We start from the raw sequence: 18182 nt of genomic DNA, 5'->3' as shown, positions 1-18182 counted from the left end.
ATCTGAGGATTTTAAAAAGAAGGCGACAGAGATTCAGTCCTCAAACGAAATGAGCTGGTGTCAGGGAGACTCGAGTCTAAGGCCTCCAGCCAGGACATCAGAGAGTAATTGTGGGCAAATTAATGGCCACATGGTCGACTGGCTGCCACTGGCTCTGACACTCACACAGTACACTGCCGTCTCTCTCTCTCTCCTCTCCTCCCTCTGCCCTCCTCTCTCCTCAGCAGCATTAGTATCAGTCAGCCTGTCACTCTGCCTCTCCGCCTGAACTCGCTCACACACCGCTGCTATAATGTTTTACACTCAGATCACCTCAACACCTCGCCTCACCTGCATCGCTCCCAGCAGCTGTGTGAGTGCGAGTGTGCGTGTCGCTGCCTCCCTAATGCAGATCGCCACACCGCCCACCTCCATCCATCTCCATCCCTGGCCGCGCTGCAGCTTTATAATCCATGGCTGATTAGAAAGAATGGCCGAATATGGAGATGGAAGAAGACTCTGATGAAGGTCAGTGATCGGACCGGCCTACTTTGTTTAAGCCGTCAGCTGTGAGGCTGCCACAACAGCCTGAGGCCAAACCACACATCACACACAGGAGATTTAATGTGTGAGCCAGCCAAAGCGTCGTTCCAGCAGTTTGACTGCACTCACCGCTTCACATACGCTCACACATCACCAGCTAAAGGGGTGGGAAACTTGTTTGTTTACACCCTGGCTCATTAGTTTGAGGTTAGGACAGAATTGACCCTTTCTTGGCCCTCTGATAATCTGCTGACCCACCAATCAGAAAACACCCCTCTAAAAGCAACTATTGCAGGGCTACCTCTGGTTAGACAGATTTTCAACCAGGCCAAGTCTTCTCAGTGACTTATTCACTTATTCTCATTACTTTAACATGGTTGAAAGGTTTGCTTGGGATTTCTGCAAGATATCTAGATGTTAATCTGGAACATTTACATTCAAAACCAAAGATTGATTATGAAAAAGTTTTTCTTTGGTTCTTCTTTTACTCTGTCTGGCAATTGAACCCACCAGTAAGATTATATGATTTTTTTGCTAATGTTAAATAGCTTAACCTTTTGTTCCAAATATTATAAAGCTAGTAAAGCTAACGTAATGCAACAGTGACATTGCTATTCTGCAACATCACCAAGCTAGCACTAACACTGTCTAACTTTGTATAACTTAACTGTATTGCTGGTCTTTTGACCAGTGGCCAATTCAGCTAGAAGACAGTTGGTGTCCTTAAACTGCATCATGATAGACATCTAAAACTGAAAGAGCCATGTGAGGGAGTATTCCCGATGCTGCAGCCATGAGACAAGCTTGAAGGTGGCTGGGCAAAGCCCCTGTTGCCAGACTAGGATGAAATCCCTGCCCTGCAAATTTAGGCTGAATATTGTTTGTGGTGCTGAGGTATCAATGACTGATCCTCAAGTGTTTTGGCCATAGACTGTAGAAACGAACTGGACAGAGCCTGCGTGACGCCGGCTGTCTGCTTACAATAGGCAGACTCAAACAGCTTTTAAAGCCAATTTGTGGCGGGCTCCATATTGAAATCGCTGTCTTAACCAAACTTTGGATCAACGTAACAGCAGACAAGAGCCTGCCCACTGAGCTCGACTTCCTGTCAGCACAGCTAGAACTAAAGCCGTCCTTCTGCAGGCAGCGCCTGCCTGTCAAGCTATCTGTCAATCAAATGAGACACGCCAATCAGTGTGCAGTGAGGTTTTTCTAAATATAATTGAAACGATTGTGGTACAAAAAAATTCAGCCCCCGTACAGTGAGAGCACATGAAGCCATTAGATAATGAGACACTTTTGTTGTTGTTTTTTTAACCAGGCTGTAAACCAGTTTATTTCTAGTGTAAAAACAACCACAGTTTTTTAACAGGTGTTCAGACCAGACTTCCGGTGTTCCTGCAGCAAGCTTCAAGTGGACACTTGACATATTGCAATTTTTTTTTCACTTCTGCATTGGCTTCATTTTTTAGTACTGGAGGTTGCCGCTTGATTTTGGCTCAACCTGAGGCAGTCAGTCCAAGTCAGTGCCTGGAGTATGAGTTCCCTTCTGGAGGACTCTAGTTTGCTGTTTATTCAGAAAGCATTCAGATCCTTTATATTTTTCTTTTTCTTATGTTGCAGCCTGATACTACATACGTTTCTCATTCTCATAGGTATTAAGACCCTTTGCAGAAAAACATTACTCAAGTGTCTCCTTTTCTCTGGATTTTTGCTGAGATGTTTCTACACCTTGATCAGACTTCAGCTGTGAGGGCTTCTATGGAGAGGTGTGCGCCTTTCCAAGTCATGTCCAATCAGTTTAATTAACCACAGGTGGACTTCAGGTGTTAAAAAAAAAAAAAAAAAAAAAAAAAAAAAAAAAAACAGCGAAGATGCAGAGAATGTGAGGAACCTGAGCGACATTTCAAGTGTTTTTGAAAAGGGTCTGAATACTTCTGTCAGTGTTTTACTTCAGTTTTCTATTTTCAATACTGCAAAAAAAAAACCCTAAAATTCCTTTTTCACTTTGTAATGATGGGGTACTGAATGTAGATCGATGAGAATAGTTCTTCAACTGTAGCATCAGGCTGCTACATAAGAAAAACAGGGATTAGGCATGTTGTCCTCTGCAGGCCTGGATGAGGTGCCGTCTCTACACTTTGTGACAAGGTGCTGAAATTGCAGAGGCAACAGGAGATTTGGTCAAACGTAAAAGTTACTAAGGAGGGCATGGATGGACACATGGTCACACTCTCATGTCAGGGATTGACAAAGGGTTTATTAGTATTACAGACACCGAATTTCAAATATAACTTTTATTCAATAAAGAGCTAAAAAAAAAAAAAGCTTAAAAAAAAAAAAAAGCTAAAAAAAAAAAAAAAGTAGGTTTATGGACAAGAATTAGCTTGGTTGGCTTACTGGACTATTAGAGTGCGAAGATGACTGCCTGTCTCTCCCCTGAAGCTACAGGTAGTTTGTATCAGATCTCTCTTTGTGAAGAAATCCACGTATTCAACATTTGGAGGCATCATCTGTGTATTAACAGATCCACAGACACTAGCCACATACACAAGTGGAAGAGACACTATCCCATGGGTGTTTTTATTATTGTTAGGTCTGTTTCTGAATTAATTCCAAGCACTTTTCATTCCTTAATGTTACTTGGCATGCATAATGGCAATTTAACAGTCAGGTTAAGTGCACAAGTCCTAAGAGGACATGCAACCATATATTTATTTTACCTTGCTAAATTGGCTGTTTTTTTCTCCAGATGGGGTCTTAATCTCATTATCTCGGGATATCAATACTTGTTTTTCTGTGATAACTAATCAATTTCAGTTATTTACTTTAGATCTTAAGAAGCTTGTACATTATCATAGGGAAACCAGCCTTTGTATCCTGAGATAATTTGATAAAGAAATTGGCATCTTGAGAAAACAGCTAAATTTACCTCGTGGAAAATGGATCATAATCGAATGAATGGATGCATTTCTGGTAAATGAGGCTCCTGAAGCATTTGAACCTTTAAAACTCCATCTTTCCCAGCCAAGTGTGTAACCTCACTGGCCAAACAGTTTTCATGATATATAGGAGGAGTGTTGGATGTCCTGTATGCCAACAGTTTGATATACTTTCATACAGTACTTGTCATTTTAAAGAGCATAAAGATGATATCAAAAACCAGACTCCGGCCAAAAATGGCTGAATAGTGTCAGCAAGTCTCTACTGCAGTTGTTATTGGGACAGTATTTACTGATAAAAATTGTGTTGGGGCAGTATTTACCTGATATTTCACCCTTTCATTGATTTTATAAATCAATCATTGGATATATATATATATATATATATATATATATATATATATATATATATAATACTAAAACACCTCTTTCATGTCAAAGAGAAAACAGATTCCTATAATGCGATGCAAATAGAAATATATGATATAGAATAAGTGAGTACATGGATGTTCAACCCCTTCAAGTGAGTATTTAGTAGAGTCACCTTTGGCTGCAATCACAGCACTGAGTCTGTGTGGACAGGTCTCAATCAGGTTTGCACAATTGGACACTGCAATTTTACTCCATTCTTCTTTGCAAAACTGCTTATGCTCTGTCAGGTTGCAAGGGGATCGAGCGTGAAGAGCCATTTTAAAGTCAAGCCACAAATCCTCTATTAGACTGAGGTCTAGGTTTAGACTTGGCCACTCCAGAACATTCATCTTGTTGTCTTTCTGTGAAGCTTTCCCTGTACGCTTTGGGTCTTTGTCTTGCTGGCAAATAAATCTCCTTCCATGCTGCAGTTCTCTTGCAGACTGAATAAGACTGTTCTCCAGGATTTTCCTACATTTTGATGCAACTATTTTACCCTCAACCTTTTCAAGCCTTCCAAGGCCAAGAGCTGAGAAGCATCCCCACAGCGTGATGCTGCCACCACCGTGCTTCACAGTGGGGGTGGTGTGCTTGTAGTGATGTGTGGGTGATGTTTGATAATCAAAGAACTTTCTTCCACTTGACAATGGAGTCCACTGTGTGCTTTTTGACAAACTTTAGTTGAGATTTTTTACAAGTTTTCTTCAACATGCCACCCTCCCATAAAGCTTTGACCGGAGAAGAACCCGGCCAACAGTATGCAGTCTCTCCCATGTCAGCTGCTGAAGCTTGCTACTACTTCTAGCACCAACTGGTTGGACCTCTGTTGAATATTGTCAGTTAGTTTAAAGGGGGTGAATATTAATGCAGTCACTTATTCAAATGATATATTTTCATTTAACTGACATTACTATGGAAGAAATCCATTTTCACCTTGACACCAACAAGGTTTATGTATTTTTTTCTTGTAAAAAAACAAATCATATTGACCATGACTGATTTAGAAAATCAATAAAAGTGGTAAAAATACTTTATAAAGGCATTGTTTGTTTGTCGATATTACAGCATAATAAATGCAGGAAATAATACTGTGATGGATCTTGATAATGCTTTAATTCATTACAATATCCAACATGGCACTTCTGGTCTGATAATTACCATAACTTCCAGCACTTCATGCAGGACATGTAGCAGAAACACAGAGCTAAGCATATGGTGGTCTCTGACTTCAGGAGGTTGACATTGATAATAATGCAAACTCTCTGATAGTTATTTTTAAACAGAGCAGCCCTCTGAGAACCCTGGCATAGTCATAACAGAACTGGACAGGTCTATTTTCAGTTGAATCACCATATGGCCTGCAGCATAGCTATTCTGTCATTTCCCCCCCTCATTCACCTTTAATGATATTAGTCACAAAAACCTAATAATAGTCAGTGCTTTACACCCTTTTTAAATGGTTATTGTTGCAAAAAAAAGCTCCTGAATTTTTATATTTCCAACAGGTGTAGCAACAGTAAACAGGGAAAGCAAGCTCAATGAATGGTCGACCAAGGCATCAGAGCCCAGCTGCTGAAACACAGCTGCTTACCAACCAGCATAAGAAGATTATCACATCACATGTGCATCATCTGAGGCATCAAGTCGCAACAAAGACTGAAAAAAATAGCTGAGATGTTTCCCAGCAAATGTGAAAAATGAGGCTGCCGAGTGGAACAGCCATGCATAGAGACCTAAACTCAGTGTACGTGTAAGGAATATGAAATAAGTGAGCTCAAAGGAACAGTATTAACCCCAATAACCTGAAAAAAAGAGGTTTTTGACTCAGAGGGTCGAGTTTAAACCGCTCTGCTTGCTGTAGTGATACAACCAAGGAAAGTGACTGAAATATTGCTGCCCCTCTCTCTCTGAACATCTTGTGATGCCTTTTAGCAAGGCATATGGCGTCAACACAGCATTATGTATGAACGCTATGTTTCCCAAAGCCATCCTGGATTAATATTCCTATCAGGGTCCAGAAAACTGATGAGCATTGCTTAGAGCTTTTGACAAACTACAACACAAAGCAAACAAATTTCTCCATGGTTACCTTCTAAAGACAGATAAATCTGTGCATAATGATGCCAAACAAACAAGAAGAGACACCACGTAAAAAAGGAGGAAATAGCAGGGTTATATTTGAACTTAGAGACACTCACCTAGTTCCACTATATCTGCAAAAGAGAAGACAGAGAAAGTCACGCTATGTCAATAAATTGACATAAGGTATTAACCTTGGAATATTGACCATGGGGAGAAATTTGCCTGTCTTTGTGGGTTTATTTCCCCCCTTCCTGTGAACTCAGAATGAACTGTAAGTGAAAAATCTACCTGACTGAACTGTGAATGAACCCTGGCTCTGATCCAGACTGCTGGGACCGGCTCCACAACCTGCACCCTGTGAAGGGTGATTTTAATAAAAACTAAATGCTCCCAACAGTTTTTCCACCTGGAATGAAACCTGTAATTCTCCCAACAGGTAGTTTGAACAAGATATTCAACTAGTTGAAGACTTGTTCCAATCATAATGCTCATCCCCAGGAAGTGGGCCGTACAGGTCTTCTGGGAATCACAGTTACTTGGCAGGATTTTTTCTCTTTTTTTGTGATTTCACTTTTATCAAAATCCAGAAGAATAAAAGGGATGTTCAGGCAGTAAAAACATGTTAACAGGCCTTGTATGAATGATGGTAGGAGCATCACTGATGCCAACTACAACCCTGTGTACCGCAAAGAATAGCAACCTGAAATCATCCACTCACCCTCGTCATCGATCGGCGGCCTCAGAAAGTGACCATGCACCGTCTTTGTAACTGTTCCAAGGGGGTTGCTGGCCTCCAGTGTGTAGTTCCCGTTGTTGATGTGCGTTGGGTTTTGGAAGGTTAGACAACCCTCCAAATAGTCCTGGTAGAAGTCCATCTCAGTGCGGATGTACTCGTTCTGGACAATCTCTTTCTGCTTGTGAAACCAACGCAGCTTAGGATGAGGATAACCACGAACCGTGAACTCGATGCAGGTGTCATGGCGCTGTTCGGGCTCTGCCAGTCTCAGGATGACGGGAGGAACTGTAGCAAAGAAAAGGAAAGAAACCATGTTACTGAACTAGATGATTATTTGTAGAGCTTCTCTTTTTTCATTTTATGGTTTAATCTGGCAAATACAAAGATCTTATTTGTTCTCTTTTTCTCCAGTCCCACTTTACACAAAACTATTATCAGCTTAGTAGGAGGTATAAAGAGTTTGAGGCTCAGTAAGACATTGTTAAGAAATAATTGTAAAGAAATAAGTGCAACAGACAAGGAGACTAAAAAGGCAATTCAGTTTTTTGTTGTTCGAACAATTTCAGGAGAAGATAGCTTAACCACAAGGTGTTGTAGGAAATCAACAATTCAAAGGTGGTTAACTCAATCATTGGACTAACAGGTTTCCCAAATATTGCTATAATAGGGACCCCCATGTAACTTTGGTTTCTTAAATACCATTTACATTACAGTGTGCTGACATCAGACCATTACATCCTCTCTAAATTTTTTCAGGATTGTTTTTTTTTTTTAATATATATATATATATATATATATATATATATATATATATATATATATATATATATATATATATATAAATGGTAACATGGTTTCTATATATATATATAAATCAGTGCTTCTGGTCACCATTTACACCTGTCAGTTGATTTTACAAATTTTAAACCAATCAAAAGTGTCAAAAAGATGACTCACTTTTCTCATCTTAACTCATTCATTCAATGTCTTCCTTTTAAATGGCCTTTTATCAATGATCCCACCAATAATCAACAGCAACAGAGGAAATGAATCAGTTTTATGATGGGGTTAGTTTATTTGTTTAGATCATTAGCCTTGGCTCAGCTTAGCAGCAGCTGTTCTGGGTTTACCAAATTCCCATGTGGCATTACAAAAGATATAAACATATAAAAGTGGCTCAGAACATTCACACACATCTATGAGGCATGGCTATTAAATAATGAGACTGTGCTTATGAGGATAAAACCACAGGTTCACAGTCACACTGAGCATTATATGTTAAAGGTTGGGTGTTTAGGCTATTGCTCTAAGTTTTCAATAAGTGACATCTTTAGTTCACTGCTTGTGACTCCTTGTCAAGGAATCAGAAAATTTGAGCAACTTTGTTTTTCATTGAATGGGGTTTCCTTTCATTTTTTCCACAATGCACAATTTTGTCTGTGTCTAACCTTCTGATCAGGAGTCAGAAGTTTTGGGGCAACACTGGCACAAACGTTCATCCTCTTGGACATCCTCTCTGCCTTCACTTAATTTTTTGTCCCATTCAGACGCACGTGCACGTGACATGCAGGGTTCCCCATACACCTCAGTTAATGTACTGAAAGATTCACCTGCTTAGTTCAACACCTTAGCAAAAACACAGTCATTTCAGTCAGGCGCTAACAGTGAATTAAAGACATCACTGATTGGAAACTTAAAGCAGTTGTGTGAAATACCCAATAATATAAAAACACTCAGTGTGACTGTGAACCACAGGGTTTTATCCTCATAAGCATAGTCTCATTATTTAATAGCCATACTTCTTAAAAATCATCACAGCACAATATCAAAACCAAAGTGCTCACGCATCATAATACTATTACTCAAGCACAAAAACACACAAACACACGTTTGTATTTTACTAATTCAGCTGTGCACTTACACAAATATAAGCACCATCACTTCAGATATAAACAGTACTGCAAAAGGTCCAATATCTAAATCTGTATTTTTTTGTTGGATGTCTTTCCAACAAAGATGCTGATCAGGCAGCTACTTACTCATATTATACTACTACTCAAATTATCTTATCATTATGTCATCCAAGCTACTGTTGTCTTTTAGAGGACTGGAATACAGAAACTAATGCATTATGCTGCTCTAACGATGAAACTGCACCATGCATTCCCTTTAGCCCTAAGTGACTAATGAAACCGTGTTACAGACTAGAGATGATAAGAAATGATTATCTCTTAACTTATGAGAGGTCTAATTGATGTGATGAAAACAGATTGACTGAGATTCTTTAGTTGAAATGATGGATAGATACCAATCTTAACAGTGCTCTTTGGATCCATTTATTGTTTAAAAGGAAATTAAAGGGAAATGTCACTAAGGTTGTTTTCCAAATAAACACACACTTTATTTTCATTTTGATCATGCTTTATCTTGCTTGTTTTTTATGCTTCGAAGGGCTGTAACAGTTCAACAAATAATTCCAACCTGTTCTTTCTTTTGCACCATGCCTTCATTTCAAACAGAGAGACATTTGATACTGTTGATATTTATTATTATTTTGAACTGGACCATTGTATTATCTCTGTTAAAAACAGGCAGCAATAAAGAACATGCAAATTTCTAACATATGTCCATGTGATTTTACATTAGAATTCAGAAATTAAGGCCATGTTATCATATTTTTGAAACCATGGTTATTGTAGTTTCACATCACAATCATCAAAGTCTATTATCCTTGTAAAGCTGCTGTTTGTTGATTTATTCCAGCTTCTGTTGACCTCAATAATAACTTGATCTTTCCCTTTCAACTGTAGTGGTCTATGTCTGCATGTTTGGTGACCTGTGTATGTTGTGGACTCTGTGTATGTATTGCTGTGTGTTTTCATTTATTCTCTACTGGCTGGAATCAAATTTCCCCTCTGGGAATCATGACGTTTACCTTAACCTTAACAATACAGATAAAAAGAAAAGAAATTCAGTGGAATTCAAAGTGGCAAAATGTCACTTAACTCAATCTCTTCCTGATTTTTGTTTTCCAATCATAGACCTATGTATGATTTGAGCTTATTCAAAAAGAGCAGTTCTTATATTAGACATACTGACATCCCACTCATAGCCTGAGACAAAGTTTGCTCCTTTTTGAGCTTAGACTCACTTTCTCTAAAGACCAAAGCTGCTCAGATTTGTTCTGGGGAACATGACAGTTAGGAGGCAGGTTTGTTGCCTGGGAGTGACAATGAGCTTTTTACTGTGTGATATATACTGCAGCAAAATGTGGGAGGGTTAAGAGAGCTCACCGAGAGAGGGATTCCTCTTGCTCGGAATAGACAGAGGAATCTCCTCTGCATAAACGAGCACGGAGAATCTCTTTCTGACATACAGAAACACACCTCTGAATCCACAACGCCGCCAAGCTGAGAGGCAATTTATCACTCTAATACCATCAGATACATTTCATGAACAATTCATCTACTGATTTGTCTTTGCAATGAGTCACTCTTGCTGCTACATCATCAAAAGGAAATATTTGGCAGACAGTAATACCTGGCAGTGTCTCTCTCGGTCTGTTCTACATATCAGCCGCCCCCTTGCCAAACCCTACCCGCCCACTCACACGCACACATGCACACTCATAATGCACCAGGGATGACACTTGCTGGGTCTCAGTGAATGCCATTTCCATATGCATGAGTGTCAAGTCATACTAATATGGCTACATCAGGTTTGCATGTGTTTTAATGTTGTCTGCAGCCACACTAATAAATCCTGCCATGCTACTCTATAAATCATAATTTATCTTGAAATTATCTATTACCTAGAAATACCTAATATGTGATTGTTTCAGTCATTTTGGAGATCTGCATGCTCAGATTAGAGTATTTTGATTCTTGAATTGCATCATCCTTGTCCATTGTGCTATGTAGCCCCCAAACTTTATAAACTGGTGACAGTAAAAACAGTGAGCATAGTTCAGATTCTTTATTTTCCCAGACCACCAACAAGTAAAAATAATGGGGCCCAGGCTTTCTTTTCCACTTTGTTTGATCCATTTTGAATTCTGGAAACTGTTCTGGGGAAAATCACAAAGCTCAAAATTAGCCATGCTTACAGCTCTGTCTGGGGGGTATATAAATATGCGGAGTTGGGTAAAATCACTTTTAAAGTAGAAGTTAAGGATTTCTTTATTATCCCAGTGAAAGGGCGGTTTGTTTTGCAGTGAGCCATAAAACAGTACAGTGCATTCATCCAGTTAACAATAACTACAACAATAAGGAGACACTTAAAAGTTAAAGTCCAGTGGACAATATTAAAAGGTAAAAGACTGATTAAAGAATGTACATTTAGTTGTTGCCAGTAGCATCAAGGATAAATTAGTCATTATGCTCTTTGTCCATGCAGGCAGGCTGAATCTGCATCCAGAGCTGAAAACTAAGAACAATTACAGTCAGCCAGCATCGCCTTGGCCTTACTTTCTACTCTAAGGGTTGAACCTGAAATTTTTCCTAACAATTTTAACAATACCCTGGAGTCTGCTAAAGCTAAATGACCTTTGCTAAATTACAAAAACCATCACTCCTGCTGCCTGTTGCCATCACCAACACTTTAAACCTGCAAAATTGGAGCCATTCAGAAGTTTCATTACTGCATTACTTAGCCACAGTCTGTTACTCCAGACCAATGGAAAGTGAAATAAGGCATTGTTTTCAAGTCACAGGTTAGTTTTTAACAGAGAGTAACTAAGTAAAGACTGTTTGGACTGCAGAATTACCCCATTACATTCAAAGTACAAAAAAGTAGTTTCTCTAACAGGTACTGTAACTTTGTTACTGCCAACACTGGCTTTAAGAAAAACAGTAGCCTGCTAATATATTGTTAGTATCAGTTGTAAGCATAAGAGGGGTTCAGATGGCCTAGTGCATGGGTCACCAACTATATTTGGACAAGGAACAGCCTCCTATACAGGCACTTTCAGGGTCAAACTTCAGATAAACAAAAAATAAATGTAAATGGTATATTTAACATATTTTTGTTTTGATATATATATATTTTTTTTTTTCTTTCAATTGTTTGTTATTTTTAGGCTCTAACAGTGAGATCAGTCCCTATATAGCAGCCAGCCACAAGGGGGCGATTAAAATATTTTAACTGTGTATTTCTGTGGTTGTTGTTTTGTCCATCACTAGGTTTGATGCCAACATGTTGTGTAGTGATATGTGAAAAACCCAAGCAGCAAAATCACACTCCCAAAACGCCCAAAGCAAAAAGTTGACATAGAAAATGACATTTTATCAGAAATGGACTGAGAAATTCATGTTTAACATGCATCATATTTGCTGATAACAGCTGAGGATTTCAGAAAAAATGATGAAATAAAAAGTTATTCCTGATTAAACTGTTTCAAGGATGGAGTTAAAAAACAAACAAACAAACGAACAAACAACAACAATATGTACAACAACATATTTTTTCCTCTACACATGTTCTGAATTTGATGATATTCCTGGAGCAGGATGGGAAGATGATCACGGGCCTAGGTTGCACCCCTCATAAGTGGGCGGCCTGAGTTCAAGTCTGGCCTGTGGCTCCATTCCTGCTAGTCTCTCCCATACTTTTTCATCCCCATCCTGAATCTATCAGCTACCATGGACCACTGTGTTGAGCTGCAGCACCGAGCATTTTATTCTCTATTTCTTTAAAAAAGACACACATCAACAGACAAAAACAGATAAACTGAAATACTGATTTCAACTGTGGGATTTTTGTCATGTTGGACCTATGTACAGCACAAGGACACTTTTAATTTACCAGAATCATAGAAATTGTCCTTGAGTCCTTGAGATAACTTCAGTTACGATTGGCCCTATACAAACAAAGGTTGATTGATTGATTGACTGATTCTTCCTTTATGGCTGCAACCAGGATGAAAGTCTACAAAAACATTGTTAGTGGGTCAGTATTGCTGTTTAGGAAGTGAACGACAAGAAATTGTTCATTGTCAAAGCATAGGTGCACGCACATAACCAAACATTACCTGCTTGACGTAACTGAAGGATGTTATGAGGATCACTGTTAGCTGTCAGTTAGTGTTCTGGCACTGAAATGTTAAAAGGCAGCCATATTCTAATCAAGACAGATTATTTGATCTCAGGATTAGTCTGATGAGTCTGCACTTGTGCCTATTCATAATGCCTTCTAACTGTAATCACAGCTAATTATAATGGCAGTGTCTATAATGACTTATAATGTCTTATAGTCCATTTAGTTATAAGTCATTATGGACACTGGTATTTTAAGTAGTTATGATGACTGTTATAAGGCATTATAAATAGTCATGAATGCTTAGAACCATGGTTACACGGGATACAGGTTCAATGTAATACATTATAAGTATATTTATAATATGTTGTATGTTCAAATGCATTAAATGCTTTAAATGCATAGACACCAGTAGGAAGCCCGTCTAAGGATGAGTCCATGTAGCTTTACATGTAAGCTTTGAATAAAATAAACTATCAACAAAACATTTCAGTCAGAGCAGTAGAAAACTGGAACTCAGTTCTGATCTATATCAAAGACTGAACAAGCTTCAGTGTTTTTGAAACACAACAAATATCATGGCTCAAAGCAAACCAAACATGCAATCACTGATTGAAACCTTTTTATGCACCAATCTTGTAATTTGAAATATGATATGATGCACTTTTGCTGAGTTTGTTTTGTTTTTAATCAATTGTTTTGCAGGGTTTTTATATCTTCCAAGGACACCAGATGTAAATTAGATTTATAACTTGCTCTGCATGGCTCCTGTCAAATAAAAGTACAAACTAAACTAAATCAAAGAACCAGATGTGTAAACCTAACTCCTGCCCATTAGCTCTGCGTGATCAATGACACAACTAGCGTTAAAAGCTGTCGAGATTATAACTACCTGTTACTACCAATTAAGACAGATAATTTCCTATGTTAAAATGACCATGATTGGTCTTGATCCCATTAGCCCATTAATGGCACCTGGCACAAAGTGTTAGCATCGTGTTAAAGGACTAAGATGTGCATCCCAGTCCATCTGTGAGAAACTGGATCCCTTTTTGGACTATAGTCCTCATTACTCTGAACCAAAGTAACACAGAAAAAAATCCTGATGCCAAAAGGATAAAAGCTTCCTCAAATAAACCACCATTAAGGAAAAGTACAAACTGGTTAAATAGTAGAGATATTTATCTCTGGATCAAAGTCGTATACACATTTTCAGACCGGATGTATGGGTTAAAAGATGGGTTATGGTGCAATGTCTGTCTCAGATGATACTGAGCTTTGGCAATTATAAGTAATGAATGAAATTCTTTTGTACTATCCATTTTAATGAATTCTGGGCATTTGTCTTATGATCCGCTTTTGACCATTAACCAATCCAGCCTTGGTGGTTTGCCATCGCTGATCAAACAGGAGGCTAATAGCAGAGGAGCCAGAATGCTTCATCAGACACGTTTGTCTGCTGGCAACGAGATTCATTCACATGAGAATTGAGAAGGAAACAAGGGTTTGAACTTCAGTCTTAAGCTCTTTTTCTTGCTACACTTTGACCAACTATTGCTGTTGCTTTCACATGAACCAGATGCATGAATATGGGTGCATTCAAAGAAAAACATTAAGCACTGTAATCCAAATATCTGAACACTGACTTTCTGTTAGAGTTAATGGTAAATGAAGCATTTCTTGATGCTTTACCATTATTGCATTTGTGTATTAGCACCAGAGGACAGTAGGAGATGGTCATTAATGTATGATTAATTGCTGCATGCACTGATAATAAAAGTAGCTGTCACTACCAGCTTTGTCTGGTGTAACTGTGACTAAGGGTTAAAGAGCATGAAGCTTGTGTTTTAAACCAAATAATCACCAGGAAAGAGATGAAAAAAGCATTTATTAGCATCTGAAAGCTGTCATTTCATAAATCGCCTTGGTGATATTGTTCCAGCTAGACAATGCTGACAATAAAGTCATTGAATTGCACTAAAGGCTAAGGCATGTGAGTGTGTTTGTGTGCCTGAACGTGCTGGTGTGGGGGCGTGTGCCGAGCTGTGAATTGAGTGCAGGAAGAAAGAGAAAAGATAAAGATGAGAGAGAAAGAATCAGAGAAGAGGGAGGAAGAAGTGAAGGCGGTAAAAAGCTGCTCAGCCTAAAGACACAAGGAGAGAATAAAGAGAGCGTTAGGAACAAAAATTCTCTAGTTGATGGACAGTTAGGGGCCGATCCATTTTCCCCTCAGCGTGGCTGTCAGCCCAGTCTCAGTCAATACAACACAAATCAGCAGAGTGCTCCATACTGGTCTATAACAACACGGTGTCCTCGTGGAGCTCGTACAGATGACAAGCTTTGATAACTACAAGGCTTTGATCAGGGAGAATACAAGGCTAGTTGTGCTGTGTTATCTAGTGGTAACACTGGTGGCATATTAGAAATGTCATGTTTCAGCCAGACTACAGATAGGACATCATGGCTGCCGGTGACAAGGAAGGCAACACAGGACAGACACCCAGACACATTCCCTCAGGGCTGAACTAACCTGTGATTAAGAATTTAACCTGTATAAAGTAGCAAAGCGATGCTGTCACAGATAAAACTCAGGAGATGGATAGCTTGATTTTAAGGGCATTGTCACAGTCGGCATGATGTTTTGTACCAAGTCTGAGTGCAAATACTTCCCCCTCCTCTCTTCCCTGCCGCTTTGCTTCCACATTGGTAACACTGTTCCATCTCTGAGCACACTGGTATGTGTACACAGTCTGATAAGTGGAGGTAGCAGTGGTGTAGTGGCACCTGCAGAAGTGGGTGTGCTTTTAATTTGGCCCTTACTTCTCTTTTTAATGACAAAGGATGATTGGCCGGTGTATTTGAAGGTTGCATTTTCATTAGTAGCATTTTCTACTTGACCTAAGGTAAAGAGGATGAGTATAGAATTATAATAAGGGAAAAAACTACTAGAAATAGTGATGTCAGCTCCATTTACATTGGTAGATATCCCTGAAAACCACAAGGAATAACTGGCCTTACTTTGCCTGTGATTGGCCTAGCCTGATATTCTTTTCCAACCAGACAAAAAAGGTAAAATAAAATTTTAAAAAAAATGTTGCAAGCTACTTAATAATGTGTGATAAGGTATTCAGTCGTGGTTGCACTTGATAGACACTAAAAATAAGTGGGTATTCTATGTATACCTGCCTATATCCTGCACTATACCACTGGAGGTATGCCCATAGTTGGTTTGCAAATTCGCCAAGAAGAAGGACGAATAAGAAGCAACCATGGCATCCATTTTGGCATTATGCTCTATGCACATGATAGAGTCAATCCTGCTGGATGTTATGGATGTTTTTAGTTTTTGGTGCTTTGTTGCCTCTCTTGCATAGGATAGCTGAAAAGAGACAGGAAATGTAGACAGAGTGGGAAAAGACATCAAGCAAACATGTGTCAGGATCAGTACTCAAACCTGTGACCAGTGCTGTAGCCAATCTATATTTGGACACCTGCTTTATTAAAGGACCTAACTGTTGCCCATTTTTACTATTTTTGAGATACCTACATTGACTCTTTCCTACGTCTACATCTTAGTGTGCAGCTCAGAGGATGAAATGGATATTTGCTGCATTGACATGAGGGTTTAGAATCAGCTTCACAGCTTTACTCTTTGCATGAAATCCCTGTAATACCCTGTACTCAGACACTGTGACATTCATATCTCCTGTATACTGTGCCCAAGTCCACATATCGTACCCAAGATCATACCTACAGGCAGACTCAGGCATAGCACCTTAGCGTGATATGCTTGTTTTCACACTGTTAAAATAACATGGACTTTGGGGTCAAGAGTACCTGGATCATAAACCAAGATCCTGCTTTTTTAGCACTGGCATTGGTTCAAAACAAATGTAGTCCAGCGTTCTGAGAAATCCACGGCCTGTGCAGAAAAAATGCCTCTAGCATCAGCTGTTTTTTGTTGCCAGGACTGAAGCATTCTCAGTTAAAAACTGTTGAGCTTTTGGAACAGTGTTATGCTTGTCAATGCCACTTCTCCTTCACCCACCAATCAAAATCAAGAAGGGGTGGGACTTCTGACAATAGAGGTAGACAAACTGATCTGAATCAACATTTTTCATCTTTTTTCAAGGGTAAAGTTTTCTGGTCTGCAGCTCCTGCCTGTGTCAAGGCAGGATTCCTTTACATTGTCTTCTTGTTTTCTGTGTGATATTTTTAAGCCTTTAGCGTACTTCAAAGTGAAGACAACGCCAAAGTGAGGAAAACCACACTTCTAGGAGTGTCCAGTCCACTTCAGGCTGGCTTTGAAAATGCTACAAATCACATCAACGACCATGTTAATGGTTTTACAGCAGGGATTTATGTGTTTACAGTCTGGTTAAAAAATTGGGTCCAGGTTTAGGTCTAAAGCGCTCATGTTTCGTTGGTGGGATTCAGTTGTAACTCATTCAGGAGGCGCAGATGGCCTGATGGTTAAGGCGCGCCCCATGTAATCAGGCAGCCTGGGTTCAAGTCCGGCCTGTGGCTCCTATCCTGTATGTCTCTCCTGCACAACTTAAGAGTTAAGGGCATGGCTGATCAGACTGACATGGACATGTACAGGTTTTTGTTGTTAGGCGGTTAAGTCACAACTCAGCTTAATCTCTTGAGTTAGCATGAGAAAGCATTTCAGTGCGCTGACTGCCATTAGAGAGCTCTATAACTCAGATACAGTGATGTTTCTAAGACTACACTACCTTTTACAGTCCTTTCTAAAGACCTTTACATGTTTTGGTGTTTCTGCTGAGACATCTTGTCCTGCTTTCTCACAGCCAAACTTAACCATGATGAATATTCTCCATGGTGAAAAGGCACTCCTTTAATGAAGTGTAAACTGACACCCACCCTGTGGCTGATTCCAGACTTTTAAAATTACTCTAGGTTTTTTTAGATTGTCTCATTTTCTCAATATTAGGCCATGAAGAGGAATCATGATTTATTTAGGTCTCTTTCATAACCAGTTAAGAACTCCTCACAGGGCCCTAAAAAGTCTAATCAAAAGCTTAATAACTTAGACAGAAATGAGGACTATGAATTTTAACAAAAACAGAAAACCTACCGTGTTTCATCAGCTGATGTGCTGAATAGTCTGTCTCTATCACTCTTCCCTTTTTTCTTCAGTTGACATATTATACACTCCAAATTAACACACTCCTATTATGTTAATGTTGATAAAACAGAAGGCATAATCCAGAGCAAGTGACAATTGTTGCTGTCAGACTCATACTATCAGCTTAACCCATGTTATTAACATCTCTGAACTGTGAACACACACTTTAAGAGATTATCTCATCTGGTTATAGAAAGACGTAGGCTGATTTCACTAGTGGATGGTGCATTATTCTAACAGATGCACAGGTATGAATATCTTTGATCAACATCCAGTGTTTAAAAAAAAATGCAGCAAATGCACAAGT

At 39.1% G+C, this 18182-nt stretch overlaps 1 protein-coding gene across 1 annotated transcript in view; it reads right to left on the bottom strand.

The window, feature by feature from the left end:
* Positions 1-18182, bottom strand: part of ntrk3b (neurotrophic tyrosine kinase, receptor, type 3b) — a 420803-nt gene that overhangs the window by 173859 nt on the left and 228762 nt on the right. Inside the window, exon 8 of the mRNA XM_041788625.1 lies at positions 6658-6978. Within this exon, the coding sequence (XP_041644559.1) occupies positions 6658-6978 (321 nt within the window). The remainder of the gene's footprint in view (positions 1-6657; positions 6979-18182) is intronic.

Source organism: Cheilinus undulatus, linkage group 1 (genome assembly GCF_018320785.1).
Source record: "Cheilinus undulatus linkage group 1, ASM1832078v1, whole genome shotgun sequence".
Taxonomy (NCBI): domain Eukaryota; kingdom Metazoa; phylum Chordata; class Actinopteri; order Labriformes; family Labridae; genus Cheilinus; species Cheilinus undulatus.
Note: the sequence above shows the minus strand (reverse complement) of the source record. Positions and strands in the feature narration are given on the sequence as shown.